Source organism: Aspergillus brasiliensis (genome assembly GCF_001889945.1).
Source record: "Aspergillus brasiliensis CBS 101740 unplaced genomic scaffold ASPBRscaffold_4, whole genome shotgun sequence".
Lineage (NCBI taxonomy): Eukaryota > Fungi > Ascomycota > Eurotiomycetes > Eurotiales > Aspergillaceae > Aspergillus > Aspergillus brasiliensis.
The window spans coordinates 2,934,051-2,952,828 of NW_027137445.1; the positions used below are offsets into that span (position 1 = coordinate 2,934,051).

At 47.6% G+C, this 18,778-nt stretch overlaps 6 protein-coding genes and 1 non-coding gene across 7 annotated transcripts; 3 read left to right on the forward strand and 4 right to left on the reverse strand.

Annotated features, from left to right (window-relative positions):
* The first annotated feature begins 392 nt into the window (after positions 1–392).
* ASPBRDRAFT_41917 (uncharacterized protein) lies at positions 393–933 on the forward strand. Its single transcript, XM_067624690.1, has one exon. It carries the CDS (start codon positions 460–462, stop codon positions 613–615), a length of 156 nt encoding a protein of 51 aa, XP_067481355.1. The 5' UTR covers positions 393–459; the 3' UTR covers positions 616–933.
* Positions 934–4,723: 3,790 nt separating this feature from the next.
* On the reverse strand, positions 4,724–6,438 carry ASPBRDRAFT_194989 (uncharacterized protein; the record flags this gene model as incomplete). The annotated part of the gene is made up of 7 exons (XM_067620818.1): positions 4,724–4,819; positions 4,884–5,027; positions 5,110–5,307; positions 5,365–6,049; positions 6,109–6,181; positions 6,239–6,252; positions 6,311–6,438. 7 exons carry the CDS (start codon positions 6,436–6,438, stop codon positions 4,724–4,726), a joined length of 1,338 nt encoding a protein of 445 aa, XP_067481356.1.
* A 751-nt stretch (positions 6,439–7,189) lies between these two features.
* ASPBRDRAFT_122007 (glycerol-3-phosphate dehydrogenase GUT2) lies at positions 7,190–9,506 on the reverse strand (the record flags this gene model as incomplete). Its single annotated transcript, XM_067617481.1, has 4 exons — positions 7,190–7,296; positions 7,336–8,664; positions 8,727–8,986; positions 9,067–9,506. The coding sequence occupies 4 exons, from the start codon at positions 9,504–9,506 to the stop codon at positions 7,190–7,192; spliced, it is 2,136 nt and encodes a 711-aa protein (XP_067481357.1).
* A 46-nt stretch (positions 9,507–9,552) lies between these two features.
* Positions 9,553–10,336, forward strand: ASPBRDRAFT_531003 (uncharacterized protein). The gene has a single exon (XM_067627004.1). It carries the CDS (start codon positions 9,742–9,744, stop codon positions 10,249–10,251), a length of 510 nt encoding a protein of 169 aa, XP_067481358.1. The 5' UTR covers positions 9,553–9,741; the 3' UTR covers positions 10,252–10,336.
* Positions 10,337–12,993: 2,657 nt separating this feature from the next.
* Positions 12,994–14,731, forward strand: ASPBRDRAFT_194991 (uncharacterized protein; the record flags this gene model as incomplete). The annotated part of the gene is made up of 4 exons (XM_067620819.1): positions 12,994–13,362; positions 13,421–14,178; positions 14,240–14,358; positions 14,424–14,731. 4 exons carry the CDS (start codon positions 12,994–12,996, stop codon positions 14,729–14,731), a joined length of 1,554 nt encoding a protein of 517 aa, XP_067481359.1.
* An 811-nt stretch (positions 14,732–15,542) lies between these two features.
* ASPBRDRAFT_29254 (uncharacterized protein) lies at positions 15,543–15,947 on the reverse strand (the record flags this gene model as incomplete). Its single annotated transcript, XM_067622635.1, has 1 exon — positions 15,543–15,947. One exon carries the CDS (start codon positions 15,945–15,947, stop codon positions 15,543–15,545), a length of 405 nt encoding a protein of 134 aa, XP_067481360.1.
* A 2,656-nt stretch (positions 15,948–18,603) lies between these two features.
* Positions 18,604–18,675, reverse strand: ASPBRDRAFT_t117. Its single transcript has one exon. It is a non-coding gene; the product is annotated as a tRNA-Ala (tRNA).
* Between the last annotated feature and the right edge of the window lie 103 nt (positions 18,676–18,778).

The following is an 18,778-nucleotide window of genomic DNA, read 5'->3' on the forward strand; positions in this document are numbered from 1 at the left end:
TACCACCGATCCGTACGTAACCAGTTCCCAATCTCGACTAGTGACAACCAACCAGCGGCATCCGCTCGTTTCGGCCAGGTTCGCAACCCTACCAGTTTTACCCTACCGTGGAGCCCGAATCTGACACTTTTCCCATCGCGAGGAAAACCGTTACGCCAAGGGCTCAATACTAGAAGCTGCTACAGCGGGTGAGCCCGTACGAAACCCCACCTGCCACATGGCCATACAAATCAGAGCAAATGGGAGGGAAATTAAAGAGGGTGAACGCGAGGAGAAGAAGGGACAGGCGGAAAAAGGGCGACCGAAAGAAATAAAATCCCCACCACCGCTCCCTTCTCTTGCCTTTCTTGTCTTGATGTACCTACGGAGTAAAGACATACGGAGTACACCACGGCTCGAGGTGCTCCAGACAATGTCCGGAATTGCATCAACTGATTATCCTGCACAATAATCACAATAATGAGGTGGGAATTCCACCTACTTCTACTTCTTTTCTTTTCTATAATTTATGTCTTCTCTGGTTCTTCCACAAGGCACGAGCACAAAAGACTAAGATCGGATCGATCAAACTTGACTGAATCCGATAGGCTGAGAAGGGCACAAGCCGATCAGTAATAATCACACTTGAAATGTAGCTCTTGCATAACAGACGCAATTCATGAGAAGCCTAACCAATGATTAAAAAGGATGTAGGAGAGGAGAGAAGCGGTAAAGTGCGAGTGAGAGGATGTAGGGAGGACAAATGAGGGAAGGAAATAAAGGATAAAAGACCAGAAGCCTAAGTAGTACTTACGTACATAGGAAAGATATGCCCCATGAAAGAGAAGAGAAAAGAAGGATAGAAAAGTAAAGAGGATAACCAGAATACAATTGAAATAGAAAATAATAAATAAAAAAGGAAAAGAAAATGGAAAATGGAAAAAAAGGAAAAATAATACAAAAAAAAACAAAAGTCAAAAATCAAAAATCAAAACTAAAATTATCGACGGGGCGAAAGGAAAAAGGAAAAACAGAAGAGATTATGTAGTAGTATTCAAAGGTAAAACTGGAAACACATTCAAACATGGATGTTCCCCCGGCGCCAGCACGTCCATTCATTTAAAAACATTAATATAATATTCCATGCTCATAGAATTACTCTAAATGTATTAGCCTAGTTGGATATTCTTCCTATGATTGAATCATTAGTATTATCCTCCCTTGTTAGAGACTCGATCCACGATTACCCAGCAAACCCCCTACTCCACCTTGGACGATGTTTAAATGGGGAAGGTCGGAGCTTGCCAAAGACAGTCCGCCAAAAAAATTTTTTGATGAAAAGCTCAGGGATCATTCTATTTCTACCCCTTTCTTCTTCTTCTGCTTCTTCCTCATTCATTAACTCCGCTTGTCCTCCCTGAGCAATCCAGCATTCTGCAGTACCCGCGGGATTCTTCTGTCTTCGTTTCTCTACACACCCACCGACAAACAACCAAGGAAACTGAACATCTGCCTTGAACTTTCAGCTACAGTTACCCCAGATGGCTGGCACCGCGAAACCTCCATCCTCCCCCGAAGTGCAAAATGCCTTGGCCCGCGCCAGAGAGTCTGAGTCTGGACCTGACGCTGATACGATGGCTATACTTGAAGGTTCCGTCAACGGTCTATGGGAACGTATCCAGGCTGAGCCAGAATATGTGCTCAATCAGAAAGAATTTTCCTTGTTCAACTACTTTATCCTACGCTACAAAAAGGAGCCTGCGTGTAAAAGAGCCGTGGAACAGTTTTGGAACCACTATCGCGCAGACGACTCGGCCACCAACGGGAGCAAGACTTAGTGACTGTGATGCGCTCGTCAAATAGCCGTTCCTATGCCTACACCACCTTCAAGCTCAAGGCTCCGAGAAAGAATGTGGGCGCCAGGCCATGATTAAGCTTGACGATTGTATCAAGCAAATAGATAATCTTGCGCTCGGAGACCGACGCTCAGCATTTCCCCGTCACCAACCTCGTCGCCTGCCAAGACAAACAAGAAATTGAGATGTGGCAGGAGGGCGACGAAATAGGATCGGACGGTTGTGAGCATATGCATCCTGAGTCCCTCGAAATCCGGAAGTTCGGGGTCGGTGCCAGTCACAGTTTTGGTGTCAACGTATCCTGTCGAGGATTGATTGATTGACCATGCATTCTGATCCCCAAGTCCGAGCTGGTTGGTCCGATACCCGAGCAGGCGAGTACTCGGGTATAGCCGTCTCAACTGTATCCGTTAAGACGACTGAACTGGTGAAAATTGCCAGTTTGGAATGTTGGCATTCCATTCTCATTCATGATGCATATTCTATTTCTTGTCTATATTCTCTGTTTTCTTATGGAACAGATTTCTCTTCTGTTCCCCCTTTTTTGCCCTTTTTTTTTCTTCTCAATTTGTTCTGCTTATTGCTACTTACTATTCTGTTTCCACAATGTCTTTCTTTCTATTGAAATCTTCCGCTGTTCGATCTACTGCTTATTGAACAAGCTATGGGATCAATTCTTTTCCCTCAAAATAAATTGTTTCATCATCACAATTTGGGGAGAGATCACCACCGCCCTGGACCCTCCTCTGTCCGTGCCCCGCACTTACCCCTACGGGGACTCTTAGGTCCCTCGGCTGACGTGTTTTCTCCCGTTCATAGCCAGCCCTTGGTGTCGCTGTTCTAACACCGTGGGCTGTGCCAGGGACCAGCCATACACATAGGGCATGCTCTCAAAGTGGTGTAGCCATCCCCAAGCTACTTCTGGCACCGTAGTAAATGGCTTGCTTACTCCCAGGATTGAAAAGGAGGGGGTGGAAGGGGAAAAAATTTAAAGGGCATGTTTGCACGTTCACTACCAGACTGACTTCGAAAACGGAAGAAGAGACTTGTTGTTGGGAAAACGGGCACTACCGGAGGACAGTTAGTTCATTAGTTACGTACCTTTGTTAACATGAGACTAAGAGGCTCCCGCGTACGATAGCCATGCAGCTACATTTTAGATCCGCTGTAGTTCTGCACGAGGCCATAAGCACGAAAGCGCTTACTACTGCACCTGAGCGCCAATGGTGTGCTAAAAGAGACGTATTTATACAACTAGTACTACGCACCGTAGTAGTAGAGTACTTAGTCATGTAGAAGATACTTCATTCTAGGTCACTAGGTTAGGTTTTCTATACTTGGTAAGAAGTATGGCTAACTTATAACGTACGTAGCCAGGGTTGTTCAGATGATAACTAATGATCATGAAAATGGCCATAATTAAAATTCTAATAGAGATGATAGATATTTTCTTGTGCAACAACAACAACAACTACTACTACAACTACTCATGATGGCGCCTCTAGGCCTCTTTCACTGAATTCAGCCCATGTCCTTCCTCTTCTTGGGCGGCTTTTGGGTTTCCCTTGGCGCCCGCCTCCTCTTGCCCCCAAGTCAAGTAGTAGTACCACTGTACCACACTATACCACCCCCGGTAAGTGGGGGCGGGGAGGGGGGGAAAGCGGGCAACCGTTAAAAAAAAATAAAAATAAAAATAAAACAAAAACAAAGAAAGATAGAATAAAAAGGAATTTGAAAAAATGATAAAGACCGTAAACTGAACAGGAAAAGTAATACATCGAGGAAACTCTGTCCAGGTTGCATCCATATCGGGCTCCCGCGCGGACATGATTCCGCAGGCCTTCTGATTGGGTGGATGGGTGTCAGTGGAGTCCCCCGATCTGTACTCTGTAGTAGGTTCAATTGTTCGGTTACTTACTAGAATACTTTGCTGTGGTACTAACCAGTAAATATCCATGTATTTCTTACTAGGAGTAATCCGCTAACAGTATCTATGAGTTACCTTGATAATAGGTTACCTTCAGCTACTTACACCCTCAGTGGGCTTTTGTAGTATGCCAGTGCCTACTACTAGCAACCTAGTAGTAGTGTTGGATAGTGCCCTGAATCCCTCTTGCTTCCCTTGATTGGATAGAACTTACTCGCTCACGATCTACGCACGTAGGTTCTACTAGGTTCTGAGGGGGTACCAGCTACGGCAGCCAGCAAGCCGGGTGTAACTAGTACGTGTGTATCACATTGAGGTGGTTGCATACTCAGCGGCTAACCGAATGGTTAAAAAAAACAAAGAGTCATCGAGTGTACGTGTTCGCTATTGGTTGTTAACAATACCAGTACTGGCATAGGCTCCATGTATAACTTAGCCAGGGTCCTGCGCGCGAAATCAGCCATATGGCTATAAATATCTGCCTACCACACGTGCCATTGAGCCTGCCTATCATATTGTCTAGCAGTAACTACCTTATGCCTGCCCTGCGACCACGTCAACCATTGGATAGTAAGCCACCTAGATCTGCAGAAAGAGTCATGGGCATACCCCGAGCCTCTCGGGTACATGGGTGCAGTTGGACAAGATAGCTTTGCCCAAAGAAAGGCCCCGAACAACGAACTACCGGGAAGGCAAAGTACCGCAAGAACCTCGGAGTGGGTCCAACGATAGGTGTCAATCAACGGGGTAAAGAAGGACAGGAGCAAATTAAAAAGGGGATTCTGCAGGCATACAAGTCTAATTTCCGACCTAGCCAGACCGGAAAACTGTCTAGGTGTCTGCTCGTCGTTCTTCATGATCTGACCAGTCACAAATGCGATACACGCTTTCAATACCCTGATGAGAGAGGGCGTGCTTCGGGATATGTCATGACTGATCGACTTATCTTCCCTCACAGTAATCAAGAGTTATCTGCGCAGGAGAATCTCCTTTGGACTACGCCCTTACTGAGATTGCTTTGAATCGATTTGATAGATGAGTACACCCCAAATATACACTGGACACAGGTGAGTTTGTAAGCCTATGTTTGTAAGCCAATGGGAACCGTAGGTCCAACTTACAATCGCTATTCCGATGATGACGTTGATGCAATTGAAGCCTATAAGGATTGTTTGCTTCCAACCAAGGGGCCTTCCATGTACGTTGAGATGAAGCCAGAACATGCCTGGAAGGCTGAACGTAAACCAGCTGGCAAACAATGAGCTCTGCAGGATAGGAGTCAGCTAACTTCTCACCTAACGGGGTACCTGCCCCCTATCCAATTCACCATCTGCCCTAAGAACTTACCGTAAGCCCCAAGATATCGTTGAATACCGGTATGCTTTCCGCTACTACCCATGCCAAGAACCATAGAGTCGCGCTTACAGCAGCCCATAGGGATATTGCGCTAAAGGAACGTGAGTGCATAGCATTCCTGCCCCGAAACATCCGCAAGTAGATCGATTTCACCGCGACATGGGCGTTGACGACACCTGCGATCACAATCTAGCTTATGCGATTAGCTTGGCAACAAAGGAGCACGAGAATAGATGAGCTACTTACCGTTGGGATTGCAATTCCATATGATATCTTCTTGAACAGTGGACCGACTGAATTGAGAGATGGAGAAGCAACATCCTTCCCAACCAACACATATATTACGACAGCCGTCGCTATGTAGAGCGTCATCTCACTCAGTTGCAATAACGCTAGTGCCCTTGAGTAGTCCCTCACATCCCGGAGCTCTGAAAAGAAGGCGAAAAAGGAGACATGTCCAGCGTACGCAAACACAACATTTGCAATTGCAACCATTGTATCGTGAAACGTAGGCGGTGATGATGTTGGGATATGTCTTGTTTCCCTGAGGGATGCCCCAACCATGCTTGCTAATACTGCTCCAAGGACACTAGCAAAGCTAATTGAGGAGAGAAATGACAGGCTTTGAAGGCGTCGTGGGATGGTGAAGACGAATGAAAGCATCCCTCCAGCCACGGAAAAAAGAACTGTACATCCCGAGTATTCGGAAAGGACGCTCACCATGATTGAAAAGGTGAGTATATGACTACCCATGATGAAGATAAAGAAGATAAGCTGAGCAGCGCCCAGGATCTCACAGCCAATCCTTCCCCACATTATGCTTCCGGCATCAGCCATGCTATGTGTCTGGGCATAGCGACATTTGAACTCCCCAATGACTAGTCCTGTGTAGGTAGTCAGCACCCCGACTCCTACGATAAGGGCAATACCACTGCGCGAGGTTAGCTTGTACAGGAGTTACAAACATATCCTCAGCGACTCTAATCGTACGGGAGAAGGCCCAATGTAGCCAACACTTTGGGGAGAGCTAGGATCCCAAGAGATATAGTCTCTGCTATCATGACTAGCATCGTCAGAACTTCAAATGCAACATGGATGAATCAGACCGAGACTGTCTCACTCATTCCAGCCTGCCTGGGCGTTGATCAGCATCTACTGGCTAGCAGTTCCCAGTGACCGATCGCGCACTTACCACCAAGTCAATGTTTTATACTTCACCTCCAGCCCGGTCTCGTCTCCGAAAAGATCTTCTCCCTCGCAGCCAGTCTGTGGCTGGGAGACTGTGGGGCCGGATACGCTCTCTGTTTTCGAGAATTCCATGCTATTGTCACACGGTCGTGAGGTCTCAACCTCGATGCGCCTCTGAGAAGTGTACCATGCCATGATTTGGTGAGCGTGCAAAATGAACTGTTATTGGAAAAGAAAGTCTGGTAGTACAGGCGTAAATATATCAACTTGGTGAAAGCCTCAAAACAATGTTCAATAACCGTATGATCCGTTGCGAGAAATCCTAACTAGAAGCTAGACAGAGGCGGAGGACGAAACGGGACAAGACAGGACATGAACAGGACATGAACAGGAAGGCACTATTGCCGGCCCATGGAGAGTTGTGTAAATAGAGAGGCTCACTTCTCTGAAGGAAACCACGTAGGAAAGTTTTGTCGGGGCAGGCATACTTTCCACGGTTGGTAGGCATCAAGAATTGCCTATCGTGATTCTTTCCCGGTTGCTGAATGCTAAATACCATCTGCATTGAGTGATCAAGGCCTGACCGTTACTTAGCTGATGCCTTAAGTCTAGCTCGCTCGGCTCTCAACTTTCTTGACATGCCTAAAAGTTATCCCTGCACATTATTACATGAACTCAAACTCAGGCGGGCAGAGTACATATACAACGCCCCCAGCCGTCGCCCTTGGTAAGTATTGAGTAAAGAAACATCAGCACTGTGGCTGAGAGACAGTAAACAAAGCAAGCGATCAATCAGGCCCATCATACATTATAGAATCAAAGTTATACATCAAACCTATTTATACATGAAAGGCAATAATACTCTATATATCTCATGACGCTTCTATTTGTTTGCCGGGGACTCGGGGTGTATCAGCTTGTTTGAATCTGACGAGGGGATGTCACTACTGAGCACATCCGCCGGGGGATCTACAAGCTTATTAGCCAGGTCTGCCGAAAATAGAAGGTTCTGATGCAGTTTCTACTCACCGGACCGAGCAAAAGCCTTCCTTTGTGCGATATCCAGATCCTTCACTCTGCCCGCTTCGACATCGTCCCGCGTCATGCTCAGGAAAGCCTTTGGTAGACCCATAGAAGAAAGGAAGTGGACGCTTTCTTTCCATTCAGAATCTTTCCGGTTCTGATCCCACTTGAGCTCCTCACCCATGAGATCGATGATGTTAGGAAGGGCTTCAAGGGCTGCCTCAGCGTTCAAAAATGCCAACCGAGTTCTGCGAGCAATAACATCGGTGGCAGTCTGTGCATATTCGTGGCGCACAGCATACCTGATCTCACCATCAACGAATGGGTAGAGTCTGGAGAGACGTTGGCCGCGAACAGGGAAGCGGGCATTTGTGGGGGAAGACAAAGCCGCGACCTGCCAGGCTCGGTCACCATATGACTCGGTTAGATGCTTAGCCACATCCACCTCGAGTCCGAAGTGCTGGATGAGGTTGATGAAAAGGGTTTTGGAGAAGCCATGGGCGCCAATCAAGCGGACCTGGTGGGTTTGGCAAGATCCGTCAAGTACAGCACCATCGGAGACCAAGCCACTGCCGCCGACACCACTGATATCCGGAGCACCGGTGACTCCGCGAGGCTTCAAGCCGAACACGCCGATGGCTTCATCCACCGCCTCTTCAGCCATCTGCCGATAAGTGGTCCACTTGCCACCAGCACAGGTCAAAAGTCCGGACGGAGAGACAGTAATGAGATGGTTGCGGACCAGAGCCTCGGAACTCTTTACCTTGGGGTCACGCACCAGCGGGCGAATTCCGGCCCAGGCAGCAAGGACGTCACTCCGCTCGATATTGATGTCGGGAGCCAAGTAATTACGGACTTCAGAGATGATCCAATTGATATCCTTCTCAGAAGGCTGGGGTTGAGGGGTGATCTCGGTCGGCTGATCCGTTGTACCGGCAATGGTGTTCCCTTGCCAGGGAAGGAAGAAAATCACACGGCCGTCCGACGTAGATGGGTCAATGAGGCCCATATTCGAAGGGCTGTAATAGCCAGGTAAGATCACATGAACACCTGAGCTAGGGGCCACGATCTCCTTGATGCCTGGTTCATCCATTTGTCTGATAGAGTCTGTGAAGGGGCCAGTTGCGTTGATGATACCCTTTGCCTTGATCGTGAACTCCTCCGTCTCCTGGCCATCCCTTCCGGGGATAAGATCCTTGACACGAGCGCCGTTCAGTTTCCCTGACGAGTCCTTTTCCAGGCCAGTGACTTGCATGTGATTGACAACAGTGGCTCCGTATAGTGCAGCCGTCATTGCCAGAGAAACATTCATCCGAGAATCATTGTGGGCACCATCTAGTCAGTATACCGTTAACGAAGGGCCATCTAATTTTCCGGGGGTTGGGGGGACTGCATACCGTAGTATACCATGGCTCCGAACAGGTTATCCTTTCTTAACATGGGGAACGCATCGATGGCCTTGCTTTTGGTGAGGAAGTAGGAGCTCTCGATACCTTCAGATCCAGCCAAGTAATCGTAGAACTTTGTTCCCGCCCAGAAATAAGGCGCCTGCCACCATTTCTGGAGCGGAACCATGATAGGAAGCCAGCTAGACAGATGAGGGGCCGTGTTCAAGAAGTACTTTCGCTCCCTCAAAGCCTCTTTGACTAGCTTGTATCTACAACAGAACGCGTGGCATTTAGTATATCACGGTCGGCGTTTTCGATATATAGCGAGAGGTGCGGGGGAATAACTTACTGGTTGTAATCCAACTCCCAAACAGCCTTTTCCAGGTATCGAACACCACCGTGAACGAGTTTTGTACTCTTACTGCTCGTTCCGGCACTGAAGTCGTCCCTTTCGACGATGGCAACCTTCAACCCCCGCGTGGCAGCATCGAGGGCGATGCCCGATCCGGTGGCACCACCGCCAATGACAAGCAGATCATACTCCTCGGAGTTGCTTCCGCCAGAAGAGCGTTTCAGATCTTGGATTTGTTCGAGGCGGGATTTGATATTGGGAAAGCTCGGGGGCACGAGCTTGCCTTCATGGTAGCCCGGCGGCGGAACTGCGGGGGCTTCTGAGCCAGGGATATTGCGGGGACGGTAAGAGATATAGAGGACTCCGGCTCCTGTGGCGGCTGCGAGCGATGTATAGAGCAGAGGTCGCAGAACCCTACGAGACTGGCGGGAGGCCATTGTACACAGGAAGTCGAATGTTCAGGGCAACCAGAAGCTGGTAGTCTCAAGCGAATGGGTGATTAATGGTAATGGAGGGGAGAGTCCCTATTAGAAACGCGCGTTGTATGTTCTAGATCCAAGGACGCTCTACACGCAAACACCAAAGATCAGCCGGACATTGACTCGAGAACTGCGGTGTAACCGATGCACAAGAAGGTAAGCGGAGAATTGGAGGGGCATACCTTCCACAAAAATGCTTGACTTGAGTGTCAATCAGAGGAGAGGGCAAAAGCACGGAAAACTTGCGCGAGGACAAGCAGGGAATCAAGGGGAAGTAGTAGATGAAAATTCGGGAAGATCGGAAAAGAATATGAACTATACGTATATACTGACGTTTTATAATCGAGGCAATGAGGTAAGTACGGTTAGAGAGGAATTGGGAGGGAGGGGAGGGTTTGGGGAACGAGATTTCGTGAGGAACGAGGAAATTGTGAGTAGAGGAGACCAAGAGAGAGAGGGAGAGAGGAGAGGCAAGGTTAAAGGATGCGAGGGATATAGGGATGCCGGATCACCTGCCCAGTTTGAATGGTTTTCTTGTGTACGGGGAAGGAATGGGAATGAATTGGTATTTACATATTCTACAGGCCTAATCCAGGGCCGGGTAACCTTCCACCTTTTGGAATTTGGGGGAGGCTGCGTCATGAGCTCAATCCGGGAAGGAGCTGGATTGGAAGGAGAAAATAATGGGGGCGGGTCGCTATGACGGTGTCGCAGCGTCAATCAGGAATGTCCCACCAATCACCATCTCGGCAGCCCCGGGCGTGGATGGGCCTGATCACTGATTTGCCTGCCACGCCCGAACTCCGGAACCGCATGTGACCAGAAAAGATTTTGTCTCTTCTGTAAATATTTCCCTTGGGGGGATCCACTTGGGTCTTTTTACGGCTTCCAGACTCGCGGTCTATCAGGATTTACCCTATCTAGATAGGGCCCAGTATTATCACATCCACCTGGTTCCTATTCTTTCTTCCTTTTCCCCCCCCCTCCCCTTTTTCCTTTCCTTCTTTCCATAGTCTGGATATGTGGAGGGCGGAGTAGGTACCAATTTATACTTGGCACAATAAATATCAATGAAAAGCTTTATATTTATCCCTTTGTTTTTCTCCCTTTTCCCTCTTTCTCAAGGGATGGTTCCAATTGAGCAGGCTCCTGCAGTATTATCTAAAAACGAGGGATCAGTAGTCACAGTAGTCCGTACAAGGTAGGAAGTAACTTATTCACAGCCGCGATTCTCAATTCATCGCAGTACGGGCTACCTATCTAGGTAAGCCAACTAGTGTCTTTGAAAATCACGCGACCAGTCCACGTTTTCATTGCGGATCTTCCATCTATTCTAGGATACCTACTAGACCTGTCCTAAATCTTCTATCTGGCACATTGATCGTCCTTGGTTGGATCTCAACTTACCTGTGTGTTAGTATTGCTGCGGACTTCAAATAGGAGGTAAGATCGATGGAAATTGATGCATACAGAATTTTTTTCTTATTGCTAAGTGTTACCGCTCGCTTGGTCTTATCTGGATTTCGATATTGTTCATGCAATGCTTTCCACAAAACCAAGACACGAAAAGGGAAGAGAATGAATGATGATGATCATTCAAGTCTACAGTATCTAGTCGGCAAATAAAGGGTTGAGTGTCCTTGTTTGTCGGGCTCATTTCTCCACTTGCCCAGCCCAGACCCTGAGCGGGTAGTTATAGTTAACTACTCCGTACGGAGTAGTTAGTTAAATAGACTAACATGCTTAGTAACATTGAAAAAGTCATGATGAATTAGCCAGGTATAGTCAGTACTTGGTTATGTACTGTGCGCATGGTGTCGAGGTAGTCACAGCTTTCCACCTGCATGGCGTAATCAAAATATTTTGTTATATAAGAGCGCATCAGATGCCCTCAGGTAAAAAGCACCTTGGGAGATGGTTGGTGGTTCCCTCGCTCTTCCATGGATATCGGCGGGACTTACTCCGTCCTAACTACTTGCTATGCGAGTGGTGAGTCCCACCGCCCTACGTCAACCTCCTTAAGACTTGACTGTGTCTATCCGACTAAACCACCACTTACAGTAAGTTGGTACGATGACCATGCTTCCCCTTCTATCTATCCAGCTTGTCATGTCGATCATGATGGAATCTTCCGCTCCGCTGCCCCTCTTCCAAGTCTCCTAATGGAGCACACTGTGATACAATCCGACCGGTCAGTCAGTTTCCAACCCAGATGGGACAACACCCATCTAATTTTCCCGATCGGTTTGAAGAGTGGGTCAAAGGCCGTCGCAATTGTCTGTGCAGAAATTGAAAAAGGTAGATAGAACTAGTAGACTATCTCACACCCACTGCATTCATTCCTTGTATCCGCAAATAACTCCCGCTGCCAAGGGTGCTCATGCAGTCTAGTCTTCAATAGACCCTGTCCCCTCTTCATCAATCAGCAGCAACTTCGTATTTAAAGCCACCATCAATCATCGACTTAGGTTTCTTCTGATTCTTAATCCCATACCGTACTCAGATTTGCCCATCTCTTACTGCACACAAAAGTATTGTTTATGAGGTGACTCAACGTAGAATACGTGGTGAGGAAGGATGCCTAGTTAATCGTTTCGTCACTGCTGTGAATTCAGTTGGAAGGGTAGGAGAAGAGAAAGCAATGAGAAAATAAAGAGGGGAGTGAAAGAAGAGGCAGACAGAAGTAAACAAAGATAGGGACATGCAGACAGAGAGGGAGGAAAGGGGTGAGGACGTACAAGATGAAGAGGAGATACTAACTAGTCGCAGTAAGCACTCATATCCTCATGCGCAGAACTCCATTAAGGATGGGAGTGATAACTGTATAATCAATGGAAGGACACTGTTCTTTGATACTCTTAAACTCAACGGTACATGATTCAATGATGAGCCAATGGCTTTGAAATGCCATCCTTTCTGGTGGTCCATGTAACCGCCCACTGCATCATAGCGTCCAGCTGTGCGGCCAGTACATTTTGCTTCCTATGGACGAGTATTATTCCGGCCAGGCTCTAATATTGGTGTTAGCTAACTAAATCATCTGAAGTGCCATAGCACCAACCGAGGTACTTGTCCAAGGGTTATGGAGTGTACTTCGGAGTATATCACACAGCATTGACCCTGAGAGGCGGAAACGTTCCGGCTGCGGAATCTCCTCGGTTGCTTCCACTCTTCCCTTGCCTGAGCAATCAACTATGATCGACCTCCAGGTTCCACAGTCCAGAAATCTGGGGTAATAGCAAGATAGGTAGCAGTGTCCCTCACTTCCTCGAACGGAAATGTTCCTTCCTGCAAGAGGGGAGTAAGAGAAACTCCGGGACGCATCACACGTGTACCGGGCTATGATGCTGCGTTATATTCAGTTGACTTGCCCAGCGTCAGCTTATCGTCTTCGCTACCTGCTCAACTACCGCATCACCCAGCAATAAAACAAAGTTTGTCCATCATGGCTATTGCAGCAGTTATTTCCATCCTGAAACATAGCATCCTCCACTCTCCGCTACAGTCATTGGCTACAATCGTATTCCTTGTCCCAATTCTCTATATTGTCGTCAATGAATTTGTTCGAGCTTCCGCTCGAGTATCTGGTCTTAAGGGTCCCCGCGGTCTTCCTCTGATCGGAAACCTTGCACAAATTCGGAAAAATGCCGCCGAACAGTATCGTGTATGGTCTAAAACATACGGACCCGTGTATCAGATCCAGTTGGGAAATATCCCAGTTGTTGTCGTGAATTCGGCGGCAGCGGCAAAGGTTCTTTTTGGACAGAATGCACAAGCTCTGAGTTCAAGACCGGAGTTCTATACTTTCCATAAAGTAAGCCCAGGCAGCATCCTTCCCTTGTCACGGGATCACGCTGACACCGGTCCATCAGATTGTATCAAACACAGCTGGCACAACAATCGGGACTTCTCCATACAGTGAGTCACTCAAAAGGCGCAGAAAAGGCGCAGCGTCAGCGCTCAATCGTCCTTCTGTGGAATCCTACGTTTCGCACCTAGATGTGGAGTCCAGATCTTTTGTGGATGAGCTTTACAGATATGGAAATGGTGGTGAAACACCCGTGGATCCTATGCCGATGATCCAGCGTCTAAGCTTGAGTTTATCCTTAACTCTCAATTGGGGGGTACGTGTGGCATCTCAAGAAGAAGACCTATTCGCCGAGATTACCCATGTCGAAGAGGAAATCAGCAAGTTCAGAAGCACCACTGGCAACCTGCAGGATTATATTCCTCTTCTACGACTGAACCCCTTCAATAGCAACTCAAAAGTTGCCAAAGAAATGAGGGACCGACGTGATCGGTATCTCACTGCTCTAAATCGAGACTTGGATGATCGCATGGAGAAAGGCATTCACAAACCCTGCATCCAGGCGAACGTTATTCTCGACAAGGAAGCGAAATTGAACTCTGAGGAACTTATATCTATCAGCTTGACCATGCTTTCTGGAGGTCTTGACACAGTCACGACACTTGTGGCTTGGAGCATTGGCCTCCTTTCCCAACGGCCCGATATCCAAGAGAAGGCCGCAAAAGCTATTCAAGAAATGTATGGACCGGATCAGCCCTTGTGCGATTCCATGGATGATCAGAGATGCGCCTATGTCGCAGCATTGGTTAGAGAATGCCTAAGGTACAGCTTGAGCGGTGGTCCCCAAACTCAGAGTTTCGGTATACTAAGTGATGATGTACAGATATTTCACGGTCCTTCGTCTCGCGCTTCCCCGGACTTCAATTAGAGATGTGGTCTATAATGGCACAGTGATTCCCAAGGGCACAGTATTTTTCTTAAACTCCTGGGCCTGCAATATGGGTAGGTCATTACTCGAAGAGAGACCATGTTATCCTACGATTATCAGCTAATACTTCAACTTGTAGACCCCGAAGTCTGGAGCGACCCGGAGGAATTTCGGCCAGAAAGATGGCTCGAGCAACCAGACGCACCCCTTTTCACTTATGGCATGGGCTATCGCATGTGCGCTGGCTCACTACTTGCGAACCGTGAACTGTATCTTGTCTTTCTGCGCACACTAAACGGTTTCCGAATCGAGCCACTTGGTGAGACTGACTGGCATCCTGTTCGGGGCAATTCGGACCCCACGAGTCTTGTGGCAATTCCCAAAAGGTATAAGGTCCGATTTGTTCCAAGAGATGAAAAAGCACTTGCAAAAGCACTGGGCCGGTGATTAGCAATTTGTCTTGGGTTTTCTATGGAACTGCACCACCGTCGACTTCTGGGTATTGCCGGGCAATAAAACGATGCTTCTTTATCCTTTGGGTGGCGCGAGTTTGTATTGAGGGGGCAGAAGCGAGCAACTGACGCTTTGTACAACCTATATGGACGGAAGCTGGGTATAGTGATTACGCTTGTATTTTTGGACATCAGCACCCTACGTTGGGAAGAACATCACCATTTCCAGCTCATCGCAGGAGCTGCTAGGGAGACCAATTTCCAAATAAACTCTTGATTGTAGATCAATTAAGCTTGATGACTCACTAATCATTCATGGGGGATAGTGCAGATATTCATGATGCCGTCACTCTACGGGGTGCGACGACAGCTTGCACTCATTTGCCATTGTATAACCCTTTCTTCTATAATTCCCCTTGCTTTCCATTGCTATTCCCCTAGTTATCTCCTCTGGTCCCTTCCCTCACTTGCCCATCATTGTTTCTCCCACTGAATCCCCTTATGTTCCATGCCTGTCTGTTCTCCGTGAATCCTTATGCCCAATACCACACTCCAGGCTTATGTGGATATGTATGTTGCCCAGAGGCGCCTGCTCATATAATAAATGCGAGGTATATGTATATGGCTTTCTTTATAAAGAAACATGACAATAAAAGGACGGCTGTGTCAAGGACATCGGACCGTGCTCTGAAGTGCAAGGGGCCCGTGGGTTTCTCTCAAGATAGCCATCGATGCTTCCGTGTCGGGGTGATTATGGACGACGAGTATCGGGGGAAGATGTCTATGGGGACTGCACTCTCATGGTGCTAGGATGCGAAACGTCTTTTCAAGTCACGGACGTGGTCGAAGCTGCATGCATAATCTCGTAGCTCGTTCTTGTATTGACTTGCTACCACGAGAGACTGTGATGAATTGCTCTTGACTGAGGAGAGTGACGTCTGTGAAGAAGATGGCGATAGCACCCTTTTGGGATACTGGGACCCAGATGATCCGGCCGGTAGTGTTTCCGTTTTCGCGAAAGATATGGCTACTGAACACCCAGCTATACTGGGGACTTTGGTTGGTTGTGGAGACAGGATCGCACGAGGTGCTGCGGCCTCCTTAGAGACGGTATCTAGGTCGGCCAGCCTGCAGGCTTGGGAGCAATATGGCCCACCCAGGGTCTGACGGTCACAAGCAAGGCAGAAGTCAAGAGACCATTCCGTTGCCATGATGGCTTGAATTCAACGGGCCGAAAACCTGCCTTAGGCCCCGCAAAGAGGCAGCAGGAGGGATAACGTTTGTTAAGAAAGAGTAAACTCTGAATGGATGGATTGTGTAGTACTAGGGCAGAACTAGAGACAGAGACAGTTGCCTCGGTGATATGCCACCGAATATGGAGCGACAGAATGCGCTTCGATGGCGATACTTCGGGGTTGCAGATCGGCCTTTTCTCCGTGTGCGAGAATGGTTACTGTTACTAATGATGCAATTTCTCTTTCAATTAGCATTTAGTGAGTTCCTGCTCGGGTAGGAGGAGAGTGTGAGAAGAGCCAGCAGATGTAATACAGTTGGAGTGGAGGGTATTATATATGAGAGTTTAGGGCCATCACACCATAGTAATCCACTTCAGTCTCATTCTTGCGAAGCAGGAGGGTCACGCAAGGCCACCCCACAAGCAAAGGGACCTACCCAAGGGTGTGAGGGTAGATCAGGCTGGTTGATCCAAATCTGTGTCAGATGACAAATGATGAAATATCTAGTTAGCTAACTAGGGTGTATAGATAGAATGAGGCTTTTCATCCAGTGCGTAGAATGATCTCCAGGTCACTCAGTGCGTACAGAAATAAGTTAGACATGAAGACTGCGGGTTATGGGGGCAATACATATAGGCGTATATATGGGGAGCTAAATGCCTCACAGGTACTAGTGACATGCACATGACCCCTTTAGGGAAGGGAGGAGAGAGAGGGGGAAAATATGACCCAATCTCAGGAAGGCACGACACTTGTAGGGTTTCCAGGTAGATAGTCAGTACTAGTAGTCAGTACTCAAAACTTATCGCCGATAACTAGGTATAGCATAGCTACCTACGCTGAGCTAGCGCGACGCACTGTTCAGATTCAGCCCATACCAAATGAACTGCTTTGGTCTATCCAAAAACATACGGGAGGATACCAGATATTCATCCAGTAGATAGTTTCTGGAGTAGGACTAACTCCTGTTATGATTTTTATAACCGTTAATCTGCCTGTGGCTATGTCGACCGGTAACTTTCTTTTCAACAGTCTGCGATGTTTACTCAGGATTGTACCACTGTGTATGGCTAGCTGGGGAGGCTGGAGGTGTTATGTAATTACGATTCGTTGGAATTACTCCGTAGTTAATTACTGCTAGTTACTACTACTATTATCTATCATTGCTGCCACTTGGTAGGTATCAGGTAACTATCAACGTTCGAGGTATCTTGGTATCTTGACCTAGTAGATACCCGATACCTTTCCTTCCGGTTAAGGCAGGCCGAGTGGAGTCAAGAGAGGGGGGTGACCGGTGGCTATGGACAACATTTTGGGTCCATCCCTTCCTTGTAGTAGTCTATTGCCTATGTCGGCCTAGTTGGCTTTTTCTACGCGGCTGCTGGTGGCCCAGCGCGTTTTAAAATCAAGCACCTGCGTAGTCACTGGCCAATCTACAACCAACGGCACAGGTGGTTGGTTCATCAGACCTATAATTATACATTCTCTCAAAGTCACCATGGTGGTGGTCACGTCACAAGGTCAGGGGTACCTCCCAAGTCGATCCTCGCAGTACCGTACCTAGTAGTGCTCCATCCGTGATCGTAATTACATCTAGTTATAGCAGATCGCCGAAATTTCACCAGCAATAAATTGGCCTACTCATGTCAAGACATATAACCATAGCGCCTTACCTGCATAACAGTATAAGATGTTTGTAATATGTATGCCGACGGAGGGTCTTGGCGTGGCAGGAACCCAAGATCATCTAATCGCAGCTACTGCATTATTTCTTGGGTTCTCCGCCCTACCCGCCCACTTGTGTACAGCAGGGTAGGATACATACTACTAGTAGGCATCGAATAAATTTGGTTCCTCCAGAACAACACCACACACCGTTCGCGCGAGAACGAACCAGTATCTATTGAAAAGCTGCTCCCTTGGCAAAAACCCCTCGCCCTACCCTCCTGCAAGTTCTGCAACATCTTTCCATCAGATGAGATGAATATGTGTGGAAGGCCGGTGACAATATATAGCTTCCCATCTAAAGCAGCGGGTGTATTCATCGATGCCCCTTCACTAGCCTGTGCTCTAATGCTAGCCCAGCTATGAATACGCCTGCTGTAACCGGATTTGAAGATTTCGTTCCCGGTCGCCAGGGGTTGTACATCAGGTTGAGGCTCCAATAGCAATCTATATACATTCACGGATCCCCGCAAGATAAGAGCATATGAGTAGACGTTGGAGGCATTGCATTTGCCTCCAGCCACAATTTAGTCTTTCAGGCTTATATTAGACACGAGGACCAGGGAGCTGTAATACCACATAAGCTTCCTTCCCATCCTCTTGCCAACAGACTATATAATCAGCGTCACTGACCAGGGCGTTTTTGACCATAGCACAACCCGAATAAACGAACTGGCAGGTCACCTACTAATGTGAAGGGATTGAGCGAGAACCAACCTCAGTGTATTACCCCCAAGCAGTAATTCCGACGTCATAGTTGAACAAGTTAAACGTTATCTTGTGCCCGGGTCTGGGTTTTGGATATGATATACGCTTGGCCGTAGCTAAAGCATATCTACATGCATTTTTAACGCGCCGGGGGAGCGCTGTGTAAGAATTCAAGGATCAAGAAAGATTAACAAAAAAATGGAGTTGCGGGGAATCGAACCCCGGACCTCTCCCATGCTAAGGGAATATTATACCACTAAACCACAACCCCAATTTATATACACCCAGCTCTGGGGTTGGATATATCACATATGAGATATCAGATTAGTGGTACAGAACATGAGCTTGACAATATTACTGCAATGTGTGCAATA